The sequence below is a fragment of the Chlorocebus sabaeus genome, chromosome 12, assembly GCF_047675955.1.
Source record: "Chlorocebus sabaeus isolate Y175 chromosome 12, mChlSab1.0.hap1, whole genome shotgun sequence".
NCBI lineage: Eukaryota > Metazoa > Chordata > Mammalia > Primates > Cercopithecidae > Chlorocebus > Chlorocebus sabaeus.
Genome location: NC_132915.1, coordinates 84,454,945 through 84,475,377, shown reverse-complemented (window position 1 = coordinate 84,475,377; position 20,433 = coordinate 84,454,945). Strand labels below are relative to the sequence as shown.

The 20,433-nt window shown below is 47.0% G+C and overlaps 1 protein-coding gene across 7 annotated transcripts in view; it reads left to right on the top strand.

The window, feature by feature from the left end:
• The first annotated feature begins 1,299 nt into the window (after nt 1-1,299).
• The window catches only part of WHRN (whirlin), a 102,450-nt gene continuing 83,316 nt past the window's right edge, over nt 1,300-20,433 (top strand). For 3 of the 7 annotated variants that reach the window (XM_007968304.3, XM_007968300.3, XM_007968297.3), the window contains exon 1: nt 1,301-2,634. In XM_007968304.3, the coding sequence (XP_007966495.2) occupies nt 2,017-2,634 (618 nt within the window). In that variant the 5' untranslated portion in view covers nt 1,301-2,016. Of the gene's footprint in view, nt 2,635-20,433 lie in introns of all 7 variants that reach the window. The other 4 variants (XM_007968301.3, XM_007968299.3, XM_007968298.3 and 1 more) reach the window with 3 other exon arrangements.

Sequence of the window (20,433 nt, the reverse complement as noted above, 5' to 3'; positions counted from 1 at the left end):
TTATTTTATCTTTCTCCCCTGGGTCTCCAGCACCTAGCACATGACCCAGCGCAGAGCAGATGATTCAAAAACGTGGAATGACGAGCAACCAAATAAATAAATAAATAAATAAACGAATGAATAAATGAATGATCTATCCTTCTGGGTCCACCACAAACCAAATCCTCCAGGTAATCCTCCATCTTGCCCTACACTGGATAGAAGTCAGCTGGCTCTGCAATGGAAATCCTGGAAGAAATTTAGGAAAAATACATAGGAGAGTAGCTTAGGAGAGGCAGCTCAGGTTGGAAGGGATGTGTGTGAGGTAGGGGTGTGTGTGTGTGTGTGTGTGTGTGTAGCACTATGAAGCTCCCCCTTAGAATAAAAGCACAGGGCTTTTACTTAGATCTTATTTGGGGGATTGGGTGGGTGATGACAGACTCCAGGGCACACCTGAGTGTATCTTCCCATTTTGCCTAGGGATGGGAGAGCATAGAAGAGTTTTTCTTCAAGCCACTTCAAATATGTATATTTTTAATTTCTATTTTGAGATTGTAGGTCCAAATGCAGTTGTAAGAAATAATACATAGACATCCTATGGACCCTTCACCCAGTTTCCCCCCATGCTGACACGATGGCAACCAGGAGATTGACATTGATACAATCCACCCACCTTACTCAGATTTCACCAGTTTTATATGCGCTCATTAGTATGTGTGTGTGCGAGCGTGGGGTGTACACTTTATATAATATTTCTGAAAGTGGCTTTTCCCTCGCAATGGAGACTGGGAAGGGGTCCAGTCTGATCCAGCCCTGCCACGGAGTTGGCTCCGGCAGACAGCAGTCTCTGCTTGTATTCGTCTCTCCCACACAGTAGGTGGCCAACGACCGTCCACGTAAACCGTTGAACTTGTCATGTCAGGGCGCGTTCAGGAGGGGAGCGCCACACACTATAAGGAAGAAAACTGAGACTGATGTGCCCAGTATTTTGGAAGCAAAAATCAAACAAACAAAAAACTTGACGATTTCACTCCCGAATTGTGAATTAGCTAGCTAGCTAATTGCTCCAAAGCGATCCTGGGGCCGGCACTCGCTGCAAACGCCGAAAAGCGCTGTTTCTGAGCCCCGCTCCCGGCTCTGCAGGTGGGGTAGGGGACGCGGGAGCTCCTTCCATCCCTACCCCCGCGTTCACCCCTTTCTTCCCTGGGGCTGGACTGTTTCACCCCGTCTCCAGGCAACGGCCAGGCGCACCGGGCGGGACGTCATTTCCTGAGGAGCCCGGGGGGAGGGGGCGGGCAGGAGGAGGGGCGAGGGGGCGGGGCCCGGGCCGGGCTGGCAACGCGACGGCGTCGGAACTCGCTGGAAGACTCGGCCCGGGCGGCTCAACAGTTCGCAAAGTCCAGGCTCGCGGCCGCGCGGCGCAGGGGCGCGGAGGCTCCCCGGGCGGCTGCATCCCGGGGCTGCCCCGGGCATGCCCCGCACCCCTTGCCGGACGACCGCGCGGCTTCACCGACTGCGACTCCCCGGACTGCTCTGGGACTAGAGCGCCCTCCGTCCCAACTTCTGACTTTGGGGTCCCCCAGCCCTAGAGGAACGGGCGGCCCGGCTGGGGGAGCCCCAGGCATGGTGTGACGGGGCGGTCAGGTCAGCTTTGCGGCGCCTCCGGTCTCCAGCCACCCGTTGTCTCCGTGCCCTCCAGAATGTAGCTGCTCACTCCGCGCCCCCCGGACTCCAGCCGCAGTCTCCGCCACCTCTGGGCTCCAGCAGCCAACTCTTGTGTCTTTCAGGAACTCGCCGACGTCTCCGCGTCCCCTGGATTCCAGGTTCGCGACCCCCGCCGTCTTCGCGCCTCCGGGACTCTAGCAGCGGTCTCCGCGACTTCCTGGGATCCAGCCACTGTACCTGTGCTCCCCAAACCCAGGCTCCAGCCGTCGTCTCCGCGCTCCCGGAGATCCAGCTGTCGCGCCAGTACCCGCGAGGACAGCGGCACCCCCCACACCCCTCGCGCCCAGAGCCCGGCCGGGCTTTGGCGTGGAGATGAACGCGCCGCTGGACGGCCTGTCGGTGAGCTCGTCCTCCACCGGCTCGCTGGGGTCGGCGGCCGGGGCGGGCGGCGGCGGGGGCTCGGGGCTGCGACTGCTCTCTGCCAACGTGCGCCAGCTGCACCAGGCGCTGACCGCGCTGCTGAGCGAGGCGGAGCGGGAGCAGTTCACGCATTGCCTGAACGCTTACCACGCGCGCCGCAACGTCTTCGACCTGGTGCGCACCCTGCGCGTGCTGCTGGACAGCCCGGTCAAGCGGCGCCTGCTGCCCATGCTTCGTCTGGTCATCCCGCGCTCCGACCAGCTGCTCTTCGACCAATACACGGCCGAGGGCCTCTACCTGCCCGCCACCACCCCCTACAGGCAGCCCGCCTGGGGCGGCCCCGACGGCGCAGGGCCCGGGGAGGTGCGCCTGGTGAGTTTGCGGCGTGCCAAGGCCCACGAGGGCTTGGGCTTCAGCATCCGTGGGGGCTCGGAGCACGGCGTGGGCATCTACGTGTCTCTGGTGGAACCAGGCTCTCTAGCTGAGAAGGAAGGACTGCGGGTCGGGGACCAGATTCTGCGCGTCAACGACAAATCCCTGGCCCGGGTGACCCACGCGGAGGCCGTCAAGGTAGTGCTGTGGTTTGGAGAGGAGTCTGGGGCAGAGTATGGACAGAGTGGCACAGCTTTTTCAGTAACTCCGTGCTGTGTGTCCTTAGGCGAATCACTTGGCCTTTCTGGGCCCCCCCTTTTTTTTTTTAACTTTAAAACAGGAATGTATAGCTTACAGAGCAAATAGCTGTCAGGCATTGGGAACGTAGTTTTGCACAAACAGACATGACCCTTGCCTTCGTGAGGCTTAAAGGCTAGTGTAGGCGATAGTATCAAATACTTGAGCAAATGTATGGTTACGATGTGTGAAAAGGGCTGTGGATTCTTACGAGCAATAAAAGAGATAAAATCTCTGCTTGGCATCATTAGGTGGCCTTTGCTGCTGCCATTCTGTGGGTGTTTTTTTCCCTGAAAGTAAGTTTGTTAGCTCTTAAGTGGCCCGAGGAGGCCGTTTGTGTGATCCACAGTGCCCTGGCTTGACGCCGCTGTTTTTGGAACAGGCTGTGTATCCTGAAGCAAGTCATTTGCCCTCTCAGGACCTCTTATTCTCCACTTGGAAAATCGGGCCACTGGACCAAATAAGCGGTCCCTAACCTTTTTGGAAATGAGACTCCTGCCTGAATGTCAAAAATAAATTCCCCAGCCCCTGAGAGTATTTGTCCTCTCTGCCATCTGTTAATTGAGAAATATAACCTCATGACAACAAGCTTCCAGGGATTTAATCATGCTTTTTAAAGGAGTGTGTGTGCTCACTGATCTCACAGCCCAGGGCTACTGAAAACCAGCTGGAGTATGATGGATAGTGTTGGGTCCAGGGTGGAGTCATGGATCCTTTGCAGGCATTTTTCCCGCTTTCCCCTTCCCCCACCTCGTTTGTGTACAAGAAGTGAAGAGTTTGGGGGAAAAGGGACAATGACACATGCTCTGCTTCTCCAGAGAAATGCTTCTCAGAGGGTTGAACTGTTCTGTAAAACACGTCCCCCCCCCGCCCCCGCGCCCCTGGCTCCCCACCAGCACAGGTCTTTTGAACTCCAGCTGAGGGCCTGCTGGCTCCTGGGAAACTCCTAGGCAGCAGAGGCCCATGGCTACTTCCTCCTGAGTGCCGTTCAGTGACCTATGTCCAGGTGAGTCTTGAGCCATCTCCCTGGCTGTGCACCTGATGTTGGCTTCCCTTATTTGCTTCCCAGCCCATCAACCCCTTTGAAGGATGCCCTTGAGGCTTTCTGAAACTTCTTTGCAGCTTCTGGAAAAAGGCCGATCGGTTTATACTGTTCCGGGGTGCAGTGGGCAAAGCTCGTTGTGAGTTTCCATGCAACAATTCCTCTTCCCCCTCTATCAATCTTTTCCTTTTGTTTAGCATTCCATGTATTTATAAAGAAGTAGTCCATTAGCCTTGGCCTTAAAAGGTCTGGAGTTCCCAGATGATAAATTTATGCACTAAAGATACTTGATGTAAATGATCATTTATAAATGTGGATTCAATTTTAGTGGCAATTTAAAAAGACTTGGGTAACTTAACGGTCACAAGGTGATAAGGTGATAGGCTTTGGAAAGACTGTCAGTTACCTTGGGCATTCAAAACGCAGAGTGTCCCTTCCATTTGCACCCCAGACTCAGCCATGCCATAGGGGTCAAGCTGCTTGGCTGTGAGTTTCAGTTTACCTGCAGTGCTCCCGGCCTGCCACCCCCGCCCTCCCCCACCACCATTTCATTGATCCCGCTCCAGATCTTCTCTCTGAACCTCCCTCAACAACACCATGGTGCTGTTAAACTGTGACTCAGAGCAGCACCAGCCTTTAGCTCGTTTATTTACTCTTGCTGCTTCCAGAGTAAAACCTAAACTCTCCATGTCATAGTTTTTGAAGCCTGAGAATAAACCCTTGCCAGCAAGGGAGAGGTTGATAGGAGCAGAGCTGTCCTTGAAGTGTGGGAGCCTGTGGCGCAGGAGCCTGTGTGAGCTGAGTGGCTCTGTCTCTTTACTATCATTTTCCCAACAGAAGTGGCTACATTGGCAAAATGAGCTCTTGCCCCAGGGTCACCCCTCTTCTAGCCGTCGGGATACATAACCTGCCTGGCATGGACCCCTTTGGACCCTTCAGAAGCAACAAGCAAAGTGATGGCTGCTTTGTGTTACATTAACCCCAGGGGAAAAAGAGGACAGCCTTTTCTTTGGTGGGTGGAATTTAAAACGGAGGAGGCGGAACTTAGTTCCTGAGGCCATGGCACTCCTCCTGTACTTTCAGGGACAGTTTAAAAGAACACCTGGAGAACTGTTGATACATTTCCACAAAATTAAGAGCGAAAAGCCTCTTAACTGAAAGCCAGAAGAGGCCCCAGCTTTTCTACTAGGCACAGACTGCCCTTAACCAGCATTTCTCCATGGAGAGCCGTTCTTTGTAAACTGCAGTGCTGCGAGTCACCATGTCAGGGATTTTATGGTAAAGGTATATTACTGTTAACTGGACTTCACACTTCATTCAAATTTCACCAATTTTTCTACCTATGTCCTTATTTTGTTCTAGGATACTACACTGCATTTAGTAGAAGATGTGTTTTCAGTCTTAACAATCTTTATTTTTTTCCTGCAATGGAAGGTGGTTTGAGGGGGAGGAGATCCTCTGAGCTTCCCAGACAGAGAGATTCAGTGTGTGCGTGTGTAATAAAAATTAAATTAAATTAAATTTTAGGAATCAAGTTACCTAAGAGTTTATGAATAAAGGAGTGTTGCAGCTTTTTAAAGAGTGGGTCAAGCAGTTTTTTCCACTTCTCTTTCTGATAAATCAAGCATCCATTGTTACCTGAAGCAGTTCAGTGAGGATTTGATACTATATTCATTGGGGCTTCCACCCCTCTCTTGAAACCCACTTGAGGAATCAGCAGTGACAGGTCCAGATAAGGCAAGTCATGTACTATTTGCAATTATGTTGAAATGTTTGAGTTTTGAAAAAATATCTTGAATGAACAGGAGCCAAACTACTAATAATAAAAAAGTAGACCTTTCAAAGGTTTTCAGCCAAATGTGCTTGATAAATTGGCCAGAGTCCACAGACTAGGGATGCTGCCTTAGGCCCTGCTGCATACTTCCTATGTGACCTTGGGCAAGTCACCGACCCTCTCTGCATTCCAGGGTGGATGGGCCGGGAGCTGTCCAGGATCCCTTCCAGCTCAGACAGTCTGCGATTTGCTTGGTACACAGAAGGCATTTAGAATGTCTAATCTGATGTTTTCTTGTTCTTTTGAAATGGCTTTCATTTAAGGCAGAATAAGGAAAGTTGGCTAAGGATTGGGAGATGAGGATCTTGGCACTCTTGCGTAGCATCCTACTAAATCAGGAAATTGATGGGTTATACACTGTACTGACGAGAGCTGGACTGCTGTCTCTTGACCCATGAACACCAGCCCTGGTGCTATTCCGGAGCAAATGAGGAAGCAGTAGGATTCTGGCACAAACAGCACTGCCCTGGGAGCATTCAAAATCAAATTCACTTGCTCACTTGCCTTCTGAATCTCCTGGTTACATGGGTAGCAGAACACAGGGTATCCGGATACTGCTGAGATATGTACACATATGTGTGTGTTTCATCTCAATAAAAATTGCACAGTAGATGCTTCCTTATGGCCTCAGCACCCCTATGGGTAAATTCAAGGAGCATATTAGAATTCAAGGAGCATATTAGAACTGAAATATTCCAGAAGTTAAAAACTGTTGCCAGTACTTTCATTTAATTAGAGTGATCACAGCCTCCCTCCCTTTGCATAATAACCTGGAAAGAATCTGTCCATATTAATATAAGATGTTATATCTGGTCCAGCATGTTCTAAATGACACAATTGTCCTTTTCCCATTGTGCATGGTTAGCTGAAGCCATTACAAATTATTACCACTTCCAACTTTGTGTCTGAAATGTAGCTTCTCCCCCTGCTCGTTCCTGTGTCCAGTTTGGAAACCGTGGCACCATGGCGTGCACAGACTTTCCTCCGGCCCTGCTTTCACTCTTGGGTCCTATGAGTCCTGCCAGCAATGACATGTGGAAAAGCTCACTTATTAATAAGCCCATTACTGAGTTGATTTGTGGCTGCTGCATATCCAGAGTGTGATGCAGTACATTGAGAGGATCCATTTCTTTAATTTAGTCTTGTATATTTAGTTGGCTCAAGCTGAGGCTCAAGGTTTTAGAAAATTATGATGCCTAGACCAGACAAAATCCTCTTTCATCTGGTTATTTACTCTTTAAATCAAAGAAGCATTTTGTAGGGTGGAAGAGAATGCCCTTAAAAAAAAATCGGTATTTTTATAGAAAATTCTTGCCTCCTGACTTGAATCTGGACATGAAAGAGATATAGAACCACACCAGCACTAGTGTCTTATTTTCCTGTCATTCCCTTCTACTGACAAACCCAGCATTGTTTATTACTTGCCATCGATTCATCATTTGGATGGAGCTGCAAAGATAAGTGTGATCTTTTAACCCCCCGACCGATTGGATTGTGTGTATGTTGCTGCTTCCCAACTCTGCCTGCCTTCAGCCGCACCCACAGTACACAGCCTGCCTGCACCTGTCAGTGCCTGCAGCCCCTCGCTCATGTGCCTGTCTGCTCAAGCTTGAAGCACATGTACAGTCTTCTCAGAATCATAATCCCCCCTCCATCCTGCAAAGGGCTTTGCACTGAAGCAGACGTTCATAGGGGATTAGGCTCCAACTGGTGATTTCTAGCAAGGTTGTTTTATGACCTGGAAGGGAAGCCTTTGGTTTACCCTTTTCAGGGACCCCAGACTAATCCTCAGCCAGGACCAGAGAATCTTGATTAGAAAGAATGACATTAAATGGCCGGAGGTATCTGGAGGCTGAAATACAAATCTTTCAGAACTGACTTCTTCTTTTTTAAACTCCTGAGGAAGAATCTGGTATTAACTCTGAACTCACACAGACTTCTAATTGTGCCCCAGGGTAGGGGTGATTTTTAAGATTTTTGTGCTGCTGACATTGGCCTTTTACTTTTAAAGCCTGGCAAGCGGAAAGGGTGCAGAGAATGGGAATCACTCTCTCTCCATTCTTTTTCCGTGCATTCCTGGTGTCAGCTGCAGCAAGCAGCATCATGGGGCCAGTGCACTTGTGGTTATTTATTTTTCAATAGACTATTTATTAAAGCAGTTTTAGGTTCACAGCAAAATTGAGCAGAAGATACAGAAATTTCCCATATAGTGGACACATGCTAGCCGCCCCCATTATCAACAATTGATGAACCTATATTGACACATCATTGTCACCTAGAGTATGTAGTTTGCATTGCACTTGCACTATAACTTTACTTTATTGGAAGCCTTTTGGGAACAGGGGAGACTGACATTAACGAGTACCTACTATGTGCTGGGTGCTTTATCCCTCCTGTTCCCTTTAACCTTCCCCAGGGGAGCAGGCAGGCGAGGAGGGTCATGCTGAAGGAGATGGAACTGGGGAGCTCAAGGTTCCCATTGGGTTTAGGAGCAAGTGGCCTCCCTGCCTGGACCCCAGCCCAAGGGTTTTGTAGTCAGCCTCCTGGAATACAGTGCCAGCCAGTCCCCTTACTAGAAAGCATGGCAGATGTCACATTTTGTACTTGACATTTGAGAGCCTTTTAAGAACCAACCAGAGACTTCACTTTACTAAGTTGGCGGTGGGGGGTGGGGGTGCTGTCTGAGACCAACATATCAAGGGAGAGTGGTGTATTTCAGCCTGTTCCGTCATCAGGTAGAGACGTGCATCCATGCATTCTCTGAGCAGTGCTTACCACACACAGGCCTGTGGCTGATACTTGGACATCAGAGATGAACAGGACATGACCTCTGTCCTTGGGGGATACAGACCCATCCATGGCCACAGGTCACCCAGCATTTAAAGTGCTGTGACATTCTCATGCTTCTGCATCCCTGTCACCCTCTCTGAAGTAGTACCCCCACCTGCCCACTCCTGTATCCTTTTACCTGGCTTTAGTGTCCTGCAGCCCATTTGTCACTACTAAAAGGACATTTCTTTATGTCTGTTTATGGTCTGCCTCCCCGTTACAAGTTTGCTCCAGGATAACCAAGATTTGATCTGCCTTGCTCATTCACGCCTCCCCAGCTCCCGGGCACACAGTAGGTGCTTTAATAAATAAATGAGTATTTGCTGAATGAATGGAATGATCTTGCTCCTAATCCAGCACTAGTGAGTTCAGAATTCCCCAGCTCCTGAGAGTGAGATCTGAAGGAAGTCTGTGTATGCCAGCGTTGTGGGTGCTAGACAAAAACACTGAAAAAAGCGACAGGCTCTAGTGTGTGCTTTACCCCCAAGCTGGCTGTGTGGCCATGGGCAGTTCATGTGACATCTCTGAACCTCCGTCTTCGGAGCTGTGAAATGGGCATAACTACCTCCCACCTGCCTCCTTCCCAGGTGACTGTGGGGATCAAATGACTACTAGGTGTAGCAACATTTGGAACCCTCTGCTATTCGAGTGTAAGGCCCTTAAAAAAAATGTGGTCTGTGCCTGGATACTCAACGACTTTTCTCATCCCCTGAAGCCCAGAGCCACTCTACGAGACCCTTTCAGCTAGTTCATTTGTCACTTTGCTCTTAATTTTCAAACCACATTCCCAGAAGTGGGTTATTTCAGCAGCCTGATTGTGTCTTTGATTCCAAAATAGAATCATTTATGCATTCTGAAGCAATCAATGAACCAATTTTGGGTGAGATATATCTTCTGGCTTTTGGGTTTCTTTCTTTCTTTCTTTTTAAAAAAACAAAAAAAAAAAAAAAAAAAAAAAACTGTTCAGGTTTCTAGAAGCCCAGCATTTTGGGTGAAGGCCAAGTTTCCAGTAACCACACGTATGCTTAAAAGCTGCTTTATTCTCTGAGCATGCATAAATGGATTTATTTTTTCTTCCTTTTCAGTCGCAGCACCTTTGCCTCCTTCCCCGTTTGAGAATTTGTATTCCTTTTGCTAAATTGGCTATGGCTTTGCTTCAGTTAGCAGCCAGTTTCGTCATGATTTTTTTCTCTCCACCTGAGTTTCCTAATATCAGCATCCTCTCAACTCTGAATGCAAAGCAAATATATCAGCCTTCCATAAACAAGCCCCCAAATGTCCTCTTTCCTGGATTCTAAAGCTGTAGGCTGCAGGGAAGAACAGAGTAAAATGATATTTAAAGGGGTATTCCCAAATACCCGGGTGTTAGAGCCTTAGAAGTGGTAATTTACAATGTTAGCTTGCTTAAGAATTAACAAACTGCCCAGCCAAGCCTTAACCATGCTAAGGTTTGGGAAACACTGTCTTCCTTTAGGATTCCTCCATCCCCAACACTGTTTATCCCCGTAAAGACTTGACCAGAGAGGTGAACTTTCCTGTCCCCATACTTAAGTATTTTGCAGCAAGATTCCACTTGTGCACGGTCAACTGATATACTAGAGAATCTGAGGAAGGGAGGTATGTACCCAGGAGGTTAGAGTTGGGTTTTGGAGATGGACCTGGGTTCATCTGACAGTGTAACTTGGCTGTGACCTTGGGCCGGTCCCTTTGCCTTTCTGTTACTCAGCTATCCTACCACCAAACCTGGCCCATAGTCCTCACAAACATGTCATTGTTGCTGCTGAACATCAAAAGTCTGGAAAATATGACAGGGGAGGTCCTGCTGCAAGCATTGTAATGAAAAAATGGTATGGACAGCCTTCGCTTATCTTTGAAAGTCTTCTGTTATGCCTGCTTAGTTTTGTATTTGTTTGGTTGGTTGGTTGGTTGGATTTTTTTAGGTGCCACTGGAAGAAAATACTGGACTCAGGGCCCATGTGATCCACTGTAGCTGTTTGAATTGCAGAGTCATTTACTAAATGTAGTCAATATCCCCACGTAGACAGAGTTTCTTTAAAAATGTAATTGCTCCTATCTGGCTTTTGGCATTGGCATTTTTGCTTTATAGCAGTAATAAAGCCCGGTGGTTGAATAGAATTATGTGTCCCCCCCACCATCCCTTCTGATTATCTGTGAGGCCTTATAACAATGTGGGTGGCATGCCAGACAGTTGCATGACCCAGAGTGTGACAGCATTGTCCCCTGGATCAGCTGCATCCATAACTTTGTTTCCCAGCAACCTTCCCTGATGGCCTCCCCAGAGACCCTGATGAGGTGGGAGAGCAGGTGGCTGTTTTTAGAGCCCATTAAAGCAATTAATGCAGGTGAAATTGGTGATTTGATAACATGGGCTTCTGCACTTAAAAAAAAAAAACAAAAAAAACCCTGTAATTTATTTAACTACATCTGAAAAAGTGTACTAAGTCTCGTTAAGAGGTTTCTGATTAAGAAAAGAAACGTGGTCCAGCTTTCAGAAATGAACCTCCCATGTGGATAGGAAAACTTTGAAAGTCAAGGGAGGGATTTTCCTTCTGCCATGTCCATCCTCCTGTCCCTAGACGGAGGAGCGGCATCCTTTGTAGTGTTTGGACCCAGTGTACCCTTTTCCTTTTCTTCATCTCTTTCCTTCTGCCTCCCTCCTCTTTCTCTTTAGTGAACCATACATTTCTCCCAAATTTTCCCCGACTCTTGCACCCCTCTCCTCCTGCAAGTCCTTCCAATCCTGACATTTTTAAGTCTGCTTCGCAGGTCCACATACATGTACAGCTCTTCCTCAAATTCCTCTTTCCCCAGATGTCTGCATTTCTACCCATCTTCTAGCCTTGTTGTCTCTGCACAGGATCTGTGCCTCCTTTTAGTGTATTTATCTATTTTTTAATTGCCTACTCATGGTGCTTTCTCTCGCCCTTAAATCATGGATATTTCCCCTGCTCTTGTTCCCCACTTTCTCCCACTTGAGGATTGCACCAGCCCCAGGGAAGCTGGGCTCTCCAGGCTTTACTTCTCTCCAGCACTTCTTAGACCACACCTCTTTCTTCCCCATCACCACCATCGCCACCGGGACTGCCGAACTGTAGTAGCCTCCTGGCCAGCCTGTCTGTCTCCTGTCTTGCTCGTCTGCCCACCGGTTTGATGTCCATCCTGGTGACAGGGTGCACTCTCTAAATATGTATTTCATCAAGCTGTGCCCTGCCTACAACCCTGCTCTTGAGCTGGGAGCCTGCAGGGCAGACGCCAAACTCCTCAACCTCGTGTCTGGGCTGCCCGTGCTCTGATCTTTACCTGCAGACAGTCCTGTTCCCCAAGTTGTGTCCACTTGTGGCCAAGTAAGCAACATACCCTCCTCTGAAGTAAGGCTTTGATTCTCTCCAACTACTGACACCCACTGATCCTGTTAGCTGCAGCCTCAGTACATCCTCTCCAGAGGACCTGCCTGCTCACCTCTGCCACTGTCCCTATCGCCAGGAGCCTGCTCTTCCCTCCTGAACCGCACCCCCCCAGTGTCATGGCCTTTCTCACTTCTGTCATGACACAGATAATGCATTTCTTGGTGTTTTCTTTGTTGCTCATTGTATGATAATAACCTTGGATAGAGGGCTTAGAATGAGCCAGACACTGTTTTCAGTGTATGTGTATAAACTCACTTAAGCCTCATAATCACCCTGTGAAGTTCAAGGTAGGTATCATTTTCATCACTTTGTTTTCCAAAATCGCCAAGCGTTTGTCAGTTGCCGGCCATCCCAAAGGTGGAAAGTGGCAGAGCTAGGATTTACACCTAGGTGTTGTTGACTTGAGGGATTGCGTCTTTGCCCCAACAGCAGAGAAGGGATGCCCCGCAGTGCTCCAGCCTGAGCTCCGAAGCCCTGGGTTTCCAAGCCTGGCTCTACTACTTTCTAGCTGTGGGGCCTTGAACCAGCTACCTAACCTCTCTCATTCTCAGATTCCTCTTCAATGACATTGTGATGGGAATAATCGTAAAATAGCAGACCAGTTACTTACCTTCTCTGTTCAGGTTTCCTCATCTCTAAAATGGGGATATTGATGGTTATGCAGATAATGTATTAAAGCACTGGGTGCATCCGTTGGTCTGAACATTTGATGATCATTTACCCTGTTCAAACTCCTGTGTTGGGATCTGTTTTCCTACCAGATGCTGCTCTTCCTGGCAAAGTAGAAGGTACAAAACAGATAACACACACAAGATGCTTACAGTACTTAGTGCACTAAAAAATATCACCACCATTGGGAATCTTCTGTGACATCACAAGCTCTGTGTGGGTTTCACATAAATCCCCCACTGACACTTCACCATACCCCCTGGGAGAGGACTCTGAGAACTGGAAGAGGCGGTAACCCATCACGGGCACACGGTCAGGGGTAGTGGGACTAGGATTTGAATCCAGGTATTCCAGCCTCTAAAGTGCATGCTCATTGCCAGGGCTCTCGGCTGGCTGCTAACAGAGAAGCAAGGCATACAGCCCAGCATGGTGCTGGCAAGAGCAGGAGTTCAGTAAATACGCGTTTCCTCCCTGAGTTTTTTCCTTGTGGAAATGGCTTTGTAGCTATTTGATGAGAAAACCTAGGTTGCGGCCGCTCTGTTCTCTCCTGGGCACACTGTATGCATTTTATTGACTAGATTTCAGGGACAGAGGTGGCATTGGGTACTTTTTCCTTTTTTTTTTTTCTTTTTCTTCTCTCTTATCTCTCTCACCATGCCTTGACTTTTGTCAGGTTTTTATTTTGTACGTTGTGTGTGGAAATTCCCTGATAGATAACTGTGACTTCACTTCAACCCCCATTAGAATAAACTGGTGACTTGTGAAATTATCTCATTGAATGGCGGAGTCTCTGAATTTGTCCACACTGCCATATCAGCACACTTCAAGGATGAGAGCAGGGTCTCTCCTGGGCCTCATGTCGAAGGCTGGTGGTCATCAACTCTGCTGTCACAGACTGGACAAGTTAAAGGGGCATTTTGTTTGGTCATAGGAAATGTAGAATAGAGGAATTTGTCTAGGCTCTTAAAATGTGTTTCTTCCCCACTTCTCCCTTTTTTTTTTTTTTTTTTTTTTTTTGAGACGGAGTCTCGCTCTGCCGCTCAGGCTGGAGTGTAGTGGCGTGATCTTGGCTCACTGCAAGCTCCGCCTCTCGGGTTTACACCATTCTCCTGCCTCAGCCTCCCGAGTAGCTGGGACTACAGGCGCCTGCCACCACGCCCGGCTAATTTTTTTTTTTTTTTTTTTGTATTTTTAGTAGAGACGGGGTTTCACCGTGTTAGCCAGGATGGTCTCGATCTCCTGACCTCGTGATCCGCCAATCTCGGCCTCCCAAAGTGCTGGGATTACAGGCGTGAGCCACCGCTCCCGGCCTTTTTTTTTTTTTTTTTTTTTTTTTTTTTAAAAGAGATAGGGTCTTATTCTTTTGGCCAGGCTGGAGTGCAGTGGTGCGATAATAGCTCACTGCAGCTTTGAACTCCTGGGCTCAAGTGATCTGCTTGCCTCAGCCTTCCAAGTAACTGGGATTACAGGTGTGCACCACCACACCTGGCTAATTGTGTTTATTTTTGGTAGAGATGAGGTCTCACTATGTTGCCCAGGCTGGTCTCAAACTCCTGGGCTCAAGCGATTCTCCTACCTCGGCCTCTCAAAACACTGGGATTATAGGCGTGAGCCACTGTGCCCGGCCTCTTTATTTTAATTACCTAACATATATGGACTTAATTGTTTTTCTCTCTTTTTTGAGACAGGGCCTTGCTCTGTCACCCAGGCTGGAGTGCTCTGGTGTTATCCTGGCTCACTGCAGCCTTAACTTTCCAAGCTCAAGCAATTCTTCTGCCTCAGCCTCCCGAGTCGCTGGGACTACAGGCTTGCGCCACCATGCCCAGCATGGTGTGTATGTATATTTTTGTGTGTGTGCGTATTTTTTTTTCTTTTGTAGAGATGGGATTTCACCGTGTTGCGCAGACGGGTCTTGAGCTCCTGGGCTCAAGCAATCCACCCACCTCCGCCTCCCAAAGTGCTGGGACTACAGGTGTGAGCCACCACGCTGAGCCTGGACTTAATTTTTAAAACTTGAAAACTTCGGAAGAACACCAAAAGATGCTCCCCAAATCAGTAATAATTGTACCCACTCACCTACCCAGAAATAATCACTATTGACAATTAGGGTACTCTGTGTGCATCTGTGTGTGCATTTATATTGGGAATTCTCCTCAAAGCTGCCATTCTGTGCGTCGTTATCTAGCCTACTTGTTACACCAAGCAATGCATGATGACTCTGTTGCCACCTTGATAAATGTTTCTACCGTGTGATTTTTAATGATTGCATAATTTCTTCTTGTTAGACAGTTTGTTTTTTAATATTATCCATATTGCTGCTTTGAACATCCTTGCACATTCATCTTTAGGCACATTTCTAATAATTCCTTGGGCTGTCTTTCTAGAGGTGGCATTGGCTCGGGGGAGAGGCGCAATTTTAAAGCTTCTGATTAACTGTTACCAGACTGCCCCTGGGAAGGAATTTGTTTTGTATATTCCATCCCACCAGCGTTTAACAGCACCTGACGCTCTTCATTTTTCTCCAGCCATGCCAACACTGGGTATTGTATTTCTTTTCCATTTTTGCCAGTCTGGTAGACAAAAAGGTATCTTGTTTTAATTTACATAACTTAAATAGTGAAGTTAAACTCTTTTTTTTTTTTTTCAAATTACAAAGCTACTTTTAATACTTTGGGGTGAGCGCCACAGGAATAAAAAACACTGGGAAGGGGTAACCTTCTCGTCCCTGGGAGTGACCCAGGAGGAGAGAGGCCACCTCATGGGGGAAGGAAGCATAAAAGGGACTTGCTGCAGACTCAGGGCAAAGGGAAGCCATCAGGGCTGGGACTTGTGGGCCCTGCAGGGGCCTGCATGGGCGTGGTGGGACTGGCTCCAGGCACTCAGGGGAAGGGCAAGAGGGTTGGACACGAAGCACAAAGCTACTTGGGTTCCTGCTTCTTCTCGTTTGCCTTTTCTGCTTCTGCTGCATGATCTCCGAGTCCCTCTGCTTGAGGGTGGCAGCGGAAAGCTGGTCATCTCGGTGCCGTCCATTAACCGAGGTGCACTCTGCTATTTCATACTCTTCTGGCGGGGAGCTCTCACTGGTTACCACAGGTCATGGTGATGGCAGCGGCTCCAACCTGCCTCCATTACATCCCCTCATTCAGTCCCACATTGCAGTGAAGTTAAACTCTTTTACATGTTTATTGCGTGTGTGTTCATGTATTTACGCGTATATATTTCGTGCATAACTGATTGATATCCTATGCCCATTTATCACAAGAGTTTTACATTTCAGTGTCATCAAATCTATCATTATTTTTCAGACGTCAGCTGAGTAGGTTTTTAGGAAATGGTTGATTCATTCACCTTGAATTCAGATGTTTCATCTGAGCTTGAATTAAATTGGAAGCCCATCACCTTTTCAACTGAGAATTGTCAGAAAGTGATGAGGCTCAGGGATATCAAGAGTCTGGGAGGAGACTAAATCCCATTAACGTAGCTATTCATGAACTGAGAAAATGATATGGATATAAACAGATATTCCTGATGGATCTCTTTGCTTCAGACATCGATCCCAGACAACAAAATGCTCCACTGCAAACCCAGTGGGGTTCATCTTGACTGAATATATTTATGACTCTGAGGATCTTGTTTTCCTTAAAGAAAAAAAAAGAATAAACAGACAAAACTTAAAAGAACATTTATAAAGCAATTTACTTAAATTATAACAGACTAAAAGCCAGGCTTTGAGGATAATTGAAGAATTGCATTAAAAAGGAATCAATATCTTTCTGGAATTTGTTCTGTCCTCATGAGTTGTTTTGCAAAGCGGTGGACAGCCTATCTGTCACTTTCTTGCAAATATCTTGTAGCATTATCCCCAAGGTCAAGATTTTATCCCTCTCTTTGAAGGTTTATGTTTTTTCTTTTCACACAGCCTTAACTCACCCAGACATTTAGAAGCAATGACAGTGGAGAGCAGGGACTTTAAAATGTCAGGTCTTTCTTCCAGCCTCTGAGATCCCGGCGTTCCCAGCATGGGAGCAAAGGTTTCCTTCTGCATCCTCACACTGAACCCTTGGAGAAGGTCAAACTCTTAAAGAAAAGAGGGTGGAAGGAATGAACAGTTGGTTTTTATATCTTTTTTAAAAAAACTTTTTCTTTAAATGTTCTTCTTTCCTTAAATACTCTCCTATCCAGCCGCAGGGTTTTAAAAACCTACTTCGTGAGGCCCAAATTAAAGGCACATTTAAATAGCATTAAAGAAAACCAGAAAAGGGGAGAAGACACCCACGTGCCCATCCTTCTAACTGGACATCATGCATTTCTCTGCCATCTCCCCTTTATCCCTGTGTATTCACATTTCCTCAGTTGTCGAATCACCTGCTTCCTTGCATTTCTGTTTTGACATATGTTGTCATGTTGTTTAATGATCGATCCTTATGTTGAGCTGCATTTCAGGGGTGGGGTCTTGGATGGGTTCACACCAATGCTCTGTGGTCCACTCGATTTACCCTGGGATGCAGCAGTTCAAGGAAGCGAGGTGGCTGCACAGAGCCGGAGCAGATGGGCCATGTCGTGGCATGGCTGTATCGCAGGTCCTGGCTCCCTGATGAGCACACAGATGTTGAGGATGCTACTGTGAAGCTACAGTTCTTTGAGAAACAGAATTCTTACCAAACCACTGCCCAGTTATGTCATCATTCCAAAATAATATAAGAATAACAATTTTTGGACTTTCATTTAGGAGAATGTTTACAAATGACATGTGTTCTTAGACCAAACTCAGTAGCTTCAGAGCCTTTCTATAGAGCAGAGGGAGAGAGGTGAGAGGAGAAAGCAGAATATTGCCCAGGCATCTCTAAAAAGGATCTCCATCTCCAGCTGCATAGAAAAGGTATCTAATTCTAGAAATGTGCTTAGATTTTAGTGTTTATTCACTTGGCAGTGGTTTTATTGAGCATCTACCATGTGAATGGTGTAGTTTAACACCCTCTTTAAACTTTACATATCTCATTTGCTTATTTGCTAATGCATTTATAATTAAGATTCTTACTTAAGTCAAAAGTAATTGAGTGAGTTAACCTGAAAAACACTTCATTAAAAAGGTAGAGGAATCAGAAGTGATCTTGGAAAGTGCGTGTGTGTGTGTGTGTGTGTGTGTGTGTGTGTGTGTGTGTGGTGCCTTTGATAGGAACAGTATATTGAAATTGAATTCTGAGCCCTCTGGCAACCAAGGCAAAAGGAGAAATTAATGGATTATTTCCATTCTACTAGAGAAATCATTGGTAACTTCAGGAGAGGTAAATTTCTTTATTGGTGTTCAATTGCAAGAAGAAAGCATCTTTCATTTCTTCACTGTCTCTTTATGTGGAATCTCTTACCATGTCCTATGTTTTCTACTTATTGAAACATCTCTGATCAAGCCAGAACAATTTCTTGCCTTCCTGGTCAACTGAGAAGGGTGTAGATAATAAAATAATCATTTGCATAAGTAAGTATGTTGAGATATGTACTTTCAGGGACAGAGCATCACGTGCAAAGGCCTGAAGTGGAAAAAAGCTTGGAGTACTTGATCCTGTAAGAAAGCTCAGGTGGCAGGGCAGGAGATGAGGCTGGCCAGGCACCAGGGCCAGGCACACAGGCCCAAGATGCACTGTGGAGAGTTTTATAGCAGAAGCAATGGGGAGAGTTTGGGGCAGGGAAGGGCCAGAGTCCACTTACGTTTTATAAGGATCCTCTGGTTGTTCTGCAGTGACTGGGCTGAGAGAGGAGGCTGGGAAGCTGTTGCAGTTAGTGGTCCCTGTAAGAGGTAATTAACACAGATAAAAATGGTGCAGATGGAAGGAGCTTGGAAGACAGAGTGCTAATTAGGGTTTTACTTTCTCATGACATTAAAATATGCTACTGGGGCAGAGTCCGCATCACCAATTTCTGTCCTTCCTCAAAGCAGGGCTAAATGGGAAGGGACTTTCCAGTCCATGTGGCTGGACCCAGCACCTGCTCCGGGTTCAAGACCCTAAAGGACTTTCTCGTTTACATCCTGTGAGGCCCACGTCCTTTTTAAAAACCCTCCCCTGTCTGTCTTGGGCCAAGGTGTAGGATTGGCCTGGTGTTTAAGGGGGTGTGAACCCCCTTAAACTGCTGGTGAGAGGGCAGTAGAGAGAAGCAGGGAGAGGGGCATGAATATGGAAAATTCAGGATCCAGGTCCCAGCCCTGCCTTTTGTCCTCTGTGACCGTGCATAGGCACTTCACCACCTAGAATGGCGTTCCTCATCTGTGCAGTGGGAAGAATAAAACATCACATCATCACTGTAATTTCGCTGTTACCAGTGCTACCCACTATTTGCCGAACACCTTCTGTGCGCCCTGCCCAGTGCAAGATGCTTTGTGCACATTTTCTGATTGGTCCTCATTCAGTTTACATGACAACTCCGTGAGCATAGGTGTTATGGCCCCTTTTAATAGGTGGGAACGCTGAGGCCAGAGAGGTTGAGTGACTTGTCTGAAGTCTCATAGCTAGGAAGGGGTTGAACGCTGTTTGAGAATGGCTTTCTAGCAACTGTACCTTCAGGGAAAACCCTCTGAGGGAGTCCGCACCCTAACACACCACCAGGTTACCCTTTTCATTTTGGTGTTTTGCAATGTTTTAGGGCCCAAGGTTTAGCCCCCAGATGATTGGAAGATAGAGCCAAGATTCGCCTAAACTGGGAGCTTTTTGGAACCTGTGGAAGAAAGTACGAAGGAGGGTGGATCTCTGCACCAGAGTGAGCACTGCTTTGGGAGAAGGACATTGCAAAGCCTCCACCCAGCCCCATCCACATTGTCAGGGGAATTCAGGTCCTCTGTAGGCCCAGATGGTGTAGTGCTTCCCCCTGCAGGTAGATACAGGAACTACAACAGGGATAAGGCATGCCCCAGGGGACACCCTGGCAAAGAAATGTGATTGATTGTCCATGAATAAAGACGCACTGCCTATGGCTTCAGGAATTCCATCTTTCTCTAGTTTAGGGAATTAGATGCATGTATACTCCAAGATGGCACATACAAGGATGTTCATCGCAGGTGATGTTGCTAGCAAAAAATGAGAAACAGCCTAAATGTCCATTGATAGGAGAATGAGAATTCGGTAGTGATGAGTCCCTTCTGGGGAATGGGATGGAGTGTGGGAAGAGGTGAGCTTTATGCCATAGAACTGGTAAGAAAAGATCTTCAAAATACATTTTTAGCGGAAAAAAATATGGAGCAGAAAATTTTCAGTTGTGAGTTGATTTATGTAATCCGATGATAAGCTCGTATATGTATATATATGTGTTTATAAAGTACGAGAGCAAGTCAGGAAGGACAGACATCAACACCTATCAGTCGTTACCAGGGTGGTGGGTTGAGACTTCCACTCTGGGTTCTGGGTACTGAGTTCTTTACAGGAATAATACCTTTTTTTTTTTTTTTTGGTATCTCTTACCTATGTTCCAGGTGCTAAACACTTTATATATGGATATATTAACTAATTTAATCATCAGAACTACCCTGTGAGATAGTACCTCTGTTATCTCTCTTTTTTTTTTTTTGCCTGGGAAGCTGGGGCACAGATCCATTAAGTAACTTGCCCAAGGTTACTGTTGGCAGATGGCAGAGCTAGGATGGAATTCCTACAGCCTAACTCCAGGGCTGTGGCTCTTAACCACGCTTTCTTCACTTGTCTCTCCAACTTTCATGTGTATCTAACGTGTCTATGCTCACATTAAGTGTGGTCTGCCTGACTACTGATCTGAAAGAGCACTGGTCTTTCTGTGTCCTAATTTGAACAGATTTCTGGGGGCTATCTGGCATATAGAATATTAAACATCTTGTTCAATGAACGAATGAATGGACGGTTGGCTAAATGAATGAGAAGGAGCAGGGAGAGGTTCTA